The 9212-nt window shown below is 36.3% G+C and overlaps 1 protein-coding gene across 1 annotated transcript; it reads left to right on the top strand.

Moving 5' to 3' along the window:
* The first annotated feature begins 605 nt into the window (after nucleotides 1-605).
* LOC104888417 (trifunctional UDP-glucose 4,6-dehydratase/UDP-4-keto-6-deoxy-D-glucose 3,5-epimerase/UDP-4-keto-L-rhamnose-reductase RHM1) lies at nucleotides 606-5485 on the top strand. The gene is made up of 3 exons (XM_010673384.3): nucleotides 606-840; nucleotides 2995-4576; nucleotides 4663-5485. Exons 2-3 carry the CDS (start codon nucleotides 3005-3007, stop codon nucleotides 5116-5118), a joined length of 2028 nt encoding a protein of 675 aa, XP_010671686.2. The 5' UTR covers nucleotides 606-840; nucleotides 2995-3004; the 3' UTR covers nucleotides 5119-5485.
* Nucleotides 5486-9212: the final 3727 nt, after the last annotated feature.

Here is a 9212-nt window from a genome sequence, read left to right as displayed (position 1 = left end):
TAGGGCCTCTGGGTGATGGTCTGTGCGAGTGCAGTCGAGAGGAAGATTCTTCATACCATTGGGTTCCCGAAAAGACCCTCCAAAAAATATACTTCCTACGTTTTTTTTATAGTTTTTACACTTTTTATTTTAAGAAATTTCAAATTAGATGTTACACTTTTATTTTGGATAATAACTTCTCTATATCTCTCTCCTATCACATGTTCACATGTGACCCTTCTGTTTTTTTTCTCTCTATCTCTCTCCTCTCGAAAAATTACCTAGGAGTCCGTAATTTGAAAAGTGCAACATCTAAATAAAAATGGAGGAAGAATATACTTGTACATTCACTATTTACATTCATCACCTTAACAATTACCGTTGATTTATACATAAAAGAAAAAACACAGTCTAATACTCTTATAAACTCTTGTTAAATTAATATTTTGTATTGACAAGCGTGAACATCAAATCATATAAATTTAGTATTTGTCTTTCAGAAAAAATAAATATAAATTTAGTATTTGTTCTCTAATGATTTTAGTATATTATTATTCTTCTAATTCTAGAAATATAGAGTCCAAAATAAGACTCTCCCATAAAACAAGTCCAAATTGGAGTACTACTCCTACTCCCACAAAGCTTTTATAAGTGTTGATTAAATTACCTCACAACTTCTACTCCGAACCAACTTCCAACTTCACACTGTCTTTCATTATATAGAGAAGACGCCACCCCCATTAAATCTCCCCACATTGCAATTTACAACTCTCTTTCTCTCTCCTCATTCATCATATTCCTGCTCAAAAATTGCGCCAAATTCTTAGATCGGTAAAATACAATCTTCCCGACAATTTCAAGGTTTGTTTAAGACTAATTTTTAAGCTTTAATTGAAAGCTTTGATCTTTAGTATATTTGAGCATGAAATTCGGTGTTATATGTTTACATTGATAAGGTAAAAGAAACCCAAAAAGAAAAAAAAAAAAATATTCAAATTTTTAGTAAAACTGTTTGAAATTGATCTATGATTTGATCTTGTTTTAGTAGAGTTTTGTTTTGTTAGTCTAGAGAATTTTTTTGCTGCTGATCTGAGCTTTGTTTGTTTAAGGATTTCATTTATGAAATTTCTTTATTATATTTTTGTTAGATCTGGATTTTTAGTGTTGTTGATATGAAGTAGAACACTTCGTATTTTGTATTTGAGTATGTTATGTTACTTGATCTGAGTGTTACGATTGGTTTAAAAGTGATTTTGTGTTGTCATGTTATGTTTTGCTTTGATCAATTCTCACCCTTTTGTTTTGTTTGTTTTGTACTTTTTGTTTGTTTTACTTTGATAATTAATTGTAATTGAGATCATGTTTTTTCTGAATCAATGTGAATTTTAGACTGGCAGATTTTTAGGGTGTACCTGGGATCATGTGCTCCCATGTGATATGGCAACAATGCAAGGGTGTACTGTGTACTGTGGAGTGCATATTTCTCCCTTGGATTGTTGTCACATTCAGAGTTTGTGCGGGTGCACCGGTGCACATTATAGGTTATGATAGAATCTATGGCGCATACGAAAGTTTTGATGGACCCGGATAGTATCATAAAATTGCATTTTCATTGATAATTAATTGAACAAATGTGTTTGTGAGAGCTCATGTTTCTCATTCATCTTGGTAGAACCTCTTGTTTCTACCTTTCCTAATATCTTGTGTGGAGCTCACTTGTTTGGCTTCCTTTTCAACTCATGTTGTTGTATCATAGCTTCTAGTTTCTTTCAAATATAGATATCTTAGATTTTTCACAAGATAATTCTAGATACACATTAGATATTTTTCTCATATTTTTCATTAAACATTTAAAATTTTCTAGATTAACCTCTAACACTCCTTCTTAATCTTGAAAATTCTTGTACTTCATAATCACTCTTCCAAAGATTTCTTCAAAGTCTTGTTGATGCACTTGTCATCAACTATTTCCAAACTTGATTTTTGAAATTTTCTTCTCGTCCTCGTCGGTGTCTACGTCACCAACCACCTTAATCTTTCATTTTCTTCTTTATACATGGTTGATTATCACTTCTTCTTTGTGGTGGTACCCTTGTTACCAACCATACTACCTTTGTTTCTTCATCACATTTTCTTGATCTTTAATGTTTTGTGTTGGTACCCATGTTACCAACTTACTCCCCTAATTTGAACATTTTCATTTTTCTTCTTCACATATCTTTATCCAATTTCATTCTTTCATTTTGGTGCTCTTGTCACCAATATTCTCCCATCTTTTTTCATTATTTCTTTTTCTTCTAATGTTAATTTCATTTGTTGATGTTCATGTCATCAACCATCCAACTTATCCTACATTTTAATCTCCAACATTTCTCAAAAGTTATGTCATCCTTTTTTTTTCTCCATCATCATATTTTAATTTCCAAACATATTTTACATTTTTGTCTTCCCTTAAAACTCTTTTATTTCCTCTTCATATCTTTTGAATTATTTTCTTTGAAATTTTGTATTAGATACTTACCTTGATTGTGTCCTCCAAGTCTCTTCTTACAAACTTGATTTCCATCTCTCGAGCCTTCGATCTTCTTCGTAATCACTTTTGCGGCTCTGATATCATGATAGAATCTGTGGCGCACACAGAAGTTTTGATGGACCCGAATAATATCATAAAATTGCATTTTCATTGATATGTTTGTGAGACCTCATGTCTCTTATTCACCTTGGTAGAATCCTTTGTTTCTACCTTTCTTAATATCTTGTGTGGAACTCACTTGTTTGGCTCCCGTTTCAACTCATGCACATATTACATATTTATAGGCTTCTGGATTTTTCTTTCAAGTATAGATATCTTAGATTTTTCACAAGATAATTCTAGATACACATTAGATATTTTTCTCACATTTTTCATCAAACATTTAGAATTTTCTAGATTAATCTCTAACAAATATAGATCTGTTAAGCTTTCATAACGTGTGTGATCTGATTTGTGCTATGGTAAATAATTGTTTGTCATAGGAGGTGCATCATGTCTTCATACACACCAAAGAACATTCTGATTACTGGTGCAGCTGGGTTCATTGCATCTCATGTTGCGAACCGACTCATTAGGACTTACCCTGATTACAAGATTGTGGTGCTGGACAAGCTCGATTATTGCTCGGAACTTAAAAATTTACTCCCTTCTCAATCATCTGCTAATTTTAAATTTGTCAAGGGAGACATTGCTAGTGCTGATCTTGTGAACTACCTTCTAATTACTGAGTCCATTGATACGATTATGCACTTTGCTGCACAAACCCATGTTGACAATTCTTTTGGTAATAGCTTTGAGTTCACCAAGAATAATATTTATGGGACTCACGTCCTGCTAGAAGCCTGTAAGGTCACTGGGCAGATAAAGAGATTCATACATGTCAGTACAGATGAGGTTTATGGTGAGACAGAAGAGGATGCTGTTGTGGGTAATCACGAGGCTTCTCAGCTTCTTCCAACAAACCCTTACTCTGCTACAAAAGCTGGTGCTGAGATGCTTGTCATGGCTTATGGAAGATCATATGGTTTGCCTGTTATTACAACCCGAGGAAACAATGTGTATGGACCTAACCAGTTTCCTGAGAAATTGATCCCAAAATTCATTCTTTTGGCCATGAGGGGGAAGTCTCTTCCAATACATGGTGATGGATCTAATGTCAGAAGCTATCTGTACTGTGAGGATGTTGCAGAGGCCTTCGAGGTCATTCTCCACAAAGGAGAAGTTGGACATGTGTACAACATTGGGACGAAGAGGGAAAGGAGAGTCATTGATGTAGCCAGGGACGTCTGCAAACTGTTTTCATTGGATCCTGAAGCAAGCATCAAGTTTGTTGAGAACCGGCCATTCAATGATCAGAGGTACTTCCTTGATGATGAGAAACTGAAGATCTTAGGGTGGTCAGAGCGCACCACTTGGGAAGAGGGGTTGAAGAAGACAATGGAGTGGTATACCAGTAATCCTGGATGGTGGGGTGATGTCTCAGGAGCATTGCTTCCTCACCCAAGAATGCTGATGATGCCTGGTGGCGTTGAGAAGCCTGCTGAAGAAGTTGAAGACAAGAATGCTGCTTCATCAGAACTCCCTGACAACCAGTCTCATATGGCTGTACCTGCTACCTCAAACAGCAGCAGTTCTCCTTGCAAGCCGTCTCTCAAGTTCTTGATCTATGGTAGAACTGGCTGGATTGGTGGTCTACTTGGCAAATTGTGTACTGAGAAAGGTATTGCTTTTGAGTATGGAAAGGGGCGTTTGGAAAACCGAACATCTCTTATTGCTGATATCCAGGACGTCAAGCCTACTCATGTCTTCAATGCTGCTGGTGTAACTGGTAGACCTAATGTTGACTGGTGTGAATCTCATAAAACAGAGACCATTCGTGCCAATGTTACTGGTACTTTGACCTTAGCTGATGTCTGCAGAGAGCATGGGCTTCTTATGATGAATTTTGCCACTGGTTGCATCTTTGAGTATGATGCTACACATCCTTTGAGGTCTGGAGTTGGCTTCAAGGAGGAGGACACACCGAACTTCACTGGTTCTTTCTACTCAAAGACTAAAGCCATGGTAATGTTTCCTACTTTGTAGTATCTGAAGTGTTTTCTTAGTCCCTGATTTTCTGTACTAGTAAATTCTGACATCTTTTTTATCAGGTTGAGGAGCTGCTGAAAGAGTATGATAACGTTTGCACTCTCAGGGTCCGAATGCCCATATCTTCAGACCTCAACAACCCAAGAAACTTCATTACGAAAATCTCTCGCTACAGCAAGGTGGTCGACATTCCCAACAGCATGACAGTGTTAGACGAGCTCCTACCAATTTCCATCGAGATGGCAAAGCGGAATCTCAGGGGTATCTGGAACTTCACAAACCCAGGGGTAGTTAGCCACAATGAGATTCTCGAAATGTACAGGAATTACATGGACCCGAATTTCAGCTGGGCGAATTTCACGCTTGAAGAACAAGCCAAGGTGATTGTCGCCCCAAGAAGTAACAATGAGATGGATGCGTCAAAGTTGAAAAAAGAATTCCCAGAATTGTTGCACATCAAAGACTCGCTAATCAAGTATGTTTTTGAGCCAAACAAGAAGACCAACTATTCTACTTGAGCTATGCATAGTAACCAGGAAGGCATTTTTTACTACTATTCCAATAGTTGATTCCATATTGTTTTTAATACATAGATATCCAGTAAAATTTTTAATTAGGTGCTCAGTTTTCCATCTTTTTTTCCTTAATTTTTTTTGTCTCTAAATATTTTAAAACTTCATCTGTTTAAACGTGATTACACATTTACACTTCGTCTTCTTGTTCTATAGTTTTTAAATAGAGATAGTTTACTGTTTATTTATTACTTTCTCCCACTCGTGTAACTTTTATAAATTTATTGTGGAATTGTTTCTAAAGAATATGTTCATCTGTTCATTGTTCCCATCAGAATCTGTTTTATATGCATTAATCATTATCTCTCTTTGACCTTGTTAGTAATGTAAATTAGTGAATGATAATTTGTTTTGTACAGCAGGTAAGTAATATCTTTATCATCTTCAAGTGACGCTTCCAGTTTAATTAACTAGTTCATGGAGCCTTTGTACCTAACAATACATCACTAATCATGTTTAAAGCCATTAAACATTCATCTTCTTGAAGCGTACTTCTGCACTTTATAGTGTATTACAGTATTACTGTATTAGTGTACGTGTTTAACATTTTCTGGAGTGTTCAATTACGTACTAGGACTCTACGAGTATTGTAGCCACTAGACCTGTTCAATGGGTCCGGTCGGGTCATGTCATGTTATATAAGGGTCGGGTCGTTTTGAAGTCGTTGTTAATGGGTCGGGTCAAGGGCTAGACTGACCCGACCTGACCCTGATCCTATTTTTTTTAAGAGTAAAATTAAAATCAACTTCCCAACATCTATCTTTTTTATTAGAATCATTAACTCTAAACTTCAAATTACAGTCTTTTTTATTGGGTTTGATTTTAAGACGATTTCTGAAAAGATTATGGTGGGTTTTGTGGGGAAGAAAGTGATTATGGAGGAGAGAGAAAGTGGGCTGCCAAAAAAGGCGCACATAAGAAACAACAACAACAATCATCATGCCTGTCAAAAAAAAAAAACAACAATCATCATGGAAGGAGTGCAATGTTATTGAACAAGAAGGACTTATTGAAGATGAAGAAAGTCAGAAACCATAACTACCAGTTCTTCCACCATGGGAGACTCCACCTCCACGACCTCGAGCTCCATCATCGGAGCATCCATGACCTATACTTCGACCACCACAACCGCTATCAGAATCGCCTCTACCTCTGCTATCATAATCAGCGCGACCTCGACCTCTGGAGTAACCGCCTCTTTCCGACATTGTCGCGTAAAATCGTAGTTAGAGAGTAGAGAGGAAGAAGTCGTGCAATATCAACTGGTCAATGGTGAAAGACTGCGAGAGCGAAAGGGTTTAGTATGAAGGAGGAGAAAAGGAGAGAGAATTTAATAGTGGTGATTAAGATTAGAAAGGTGAAAAGTGTTTGGTGTGGGAAGAATAGTTGTCCTGGTTTTCATTTACCAAGGAATTTGTGATTGTGTTGACCCTTTTTTGACTCGACCCGACCCGATAATGTATCATTCGGGTCAGACCCTATACGACCCGACCCTATTTTGATTGAGTCGGGTCATGACCCTATAATCACAAATTCCTTGGTAAATGAAAACTAGGATAACTATTCTTCCAACACCAAACACTTTTCACCTTTCTAATCTTAATCACCACTATAAATTCTCTCTCCTTTTCTCCTCCTTCATACTAAACCCTTTCGCTCTCGCAGTCTTTCACCATGACCAGTTGACATTGCTCGACTTCTTCCTCTCTACTCCCTAACTACGATTTTACGCGACAATGTCGGAAAGAGGCGGTTACTTCAGAGGTCGAGGTCGTGCTGGTTATGATATCAGAGGTAGAGGTGATTCTGATAGTGGTTGTGGTGGTCGAACTAGAGGTCATGGATGCTCCGATGATGGAGCTCGAGGTCGTGGAGGTGGAGTCTCCCATGGTGGAAGAACAGGTAGTTATGGTTTCTGACTTTCTTCATCTTCAATAAGTCCTTCTTCAATAACATTGCACTCCTTCCATGGTGATTGTTGTTGTTGTTTCTTATGCGTGCCTTTTTTAGCAGCCCACTTTCTCTCTCTCCATAATCACTTTCTTCCCCCACAAAACCCACCATAATCTTTTCAAAAATCGTCTTAAAATCAAACCCAATAAAAAAGATAGTAATTTGAAGTTTAGAGTTAATGATTCTAGTAAAAAAGATAGATGTTGGGAGTTGATTTTAATTTTACTCTTAAAAGAAATAGGGTCAGGGTCAGGTCGAGTCAGTCTATCCCTTGACCCGCTTCCAAACTCTTCTCTCTAATGAGAGGGTGAGGAATACCCTAACTGAAGTTTAGAGTTAATGAGAGGGTGAGGAATCAGAGGAGTGAGAGAAGAGTTTGGAATTTTTATAATTAATGTCATGTCACCTTTTTCTTTTTAATTAATGCCACGTCACATTTTTCTTTTATTTTTGGGGCTGATAACGGTACAAACCAAAGTTCAGTACCTTAAGTTAAAGACATCCATTTTGAATACCCTAACTGGAACTTTTGAAAGTTCAGTACCCTAACTGAAACTTTTGTGAAAGTTCAGTACCCTTCAAGTATCCTTAACTCGAGGTTTGAGCATATCAAAGTGACCAATTATTTTGAAACACTCAAGAATCAACTATAACAATCTATTTCCTCCGCCCCAAAATATAAATTCTGTTTAATTTTTTATGGTCAAACTTTAATTTGTTAACCAAATATATATATTTTTTATTGGAAAAGATAATTGGCCCGAAAACCAACCCCTGCTAGGTTATCAACCTGCAAGGCACACTAACTCAAAGGCTGAATAAGGGCTAAACAATATAGAAGATAATATGCCTGAAGACCCACTGCCACCATGAGAACAATCCCTAACACAATGTTGGGATGAGGATTCGAACATAGGGAATTGCCTTGAAATTCGTGTAGTTTCCACTGATCTACCACGTTTCCCTCACCAAATATTCTTATCAATATATACAAAAAGTTGCACTCATATTATATTTTCTTAAATTTGTCTCAATGGTGTAATTCTAAAATATTAACTTTTTTACATTTTTTATTAATATGTAACTAAATATATATTGATGGTCAATGGTACGTATTGAGGACCATAAAAAAAAGACTATATTAAAAAGAGGAGGAAATATCATTTACCAAAGACTTTTATGCAACCCTAAATATAATCAATTAGTCAAACAAATTAGCACAATCCAACAAACAACTATCTACAGCGATATCCAAACATTCACCTTCTAGTTCAAAAAAGTATTTCTAAAACGGGAGATTGATAATTCTATCCACTAGAATTAGACAGACAAAAATTAATTAACTTTTTTAAATTATATTCTATTTACTATCTATACAAATATATTAAAAAGCGTGCATAAACAAGAAACTGTGTCACGTAGCGCTCTTTCTAGGGAGTTTTAGTTCACGTAATCAATGTACAATAAAAAAAATTTAGAAACTGCATAGTATAGGTGTTTGATCTCGACACCTCAAGTACATATATACTAAAGTCTTAACCAGTAAACTAAGTTGTATTATTTTATTATAAAGTATTATATTAATAAATAAATTTTTTTCTTATCCGGGACATAGATCGAGCCTAATAACTAGTTGATGTTTATCTAGTGGGTGAATTATTTTTTTGGTCCTATTACGGTGAGTTTCCCACCGCCTTCGACAAGCGACTAACTTCCTGCGGGAGTTCATGGGCATCTCAAACAGCAGCATTTCCTCCTAGTTAAATTTTTTTCATATCCAATTCTCAAATCCAAAATCTTGATTGAGAAGCGAGAGACACTTACCCACTCACGCCAACCTCCAACCCAATTGGTAGTGGATGAATAATTCGTTGGGTAGAACGTTACCGGTTACCCGCCTTGGGAAATACAGAATACAGATTAGAGCGGGTACCATACTGCCGGCTGTCTAATGTTGATAAGATTCAATTTTTTTATAAGTACAAATGATAAAATGATGGCGGAGTAAACAAAGCACGTTTGAATTGCCAACCTAAATTCAACCTTTTTCTCTATTTCTCTCGCACCTACCATTACATGAATTTCCA

The sequence above is a fragment of the Beta vulgaris genome, chromosome 3 (assembly GCF_026745355.1).
Source record: "Beta vulgaris subsp. vulgaris cultivar EL10 chromosome 3, EL10.2, whole genome shotgun sequence".
In the NCBI taxonomy this organism is placed as follows: Eukaryota; Viridiplantae; Streptophyta; class Magnoliopsida; order Caryophyllales; family Amaranthaceae; genus Beta; species Beta vulgaris.
This window is presented reverse-complemented; position numbering and strand designations above follow the sequence as displayed.

Excerpts from the sequence above, each read along its gene's own strand:
- LOC104888417 (XM_010673384.3), top strand. The coding sequence starts at position 3,005 with ATGTCTTCATACACACCAAAGAACATTCTGATTACTGGTGCAGCTGGG. Across the intron at positions 4,577-4,662 it reads ACTCAAAGACTAAAGCCATG|GTTGAGGAGCTGCTGAAAGA; the intron begins GTAATGTTTCCT and ends CTTTTTTATCAG.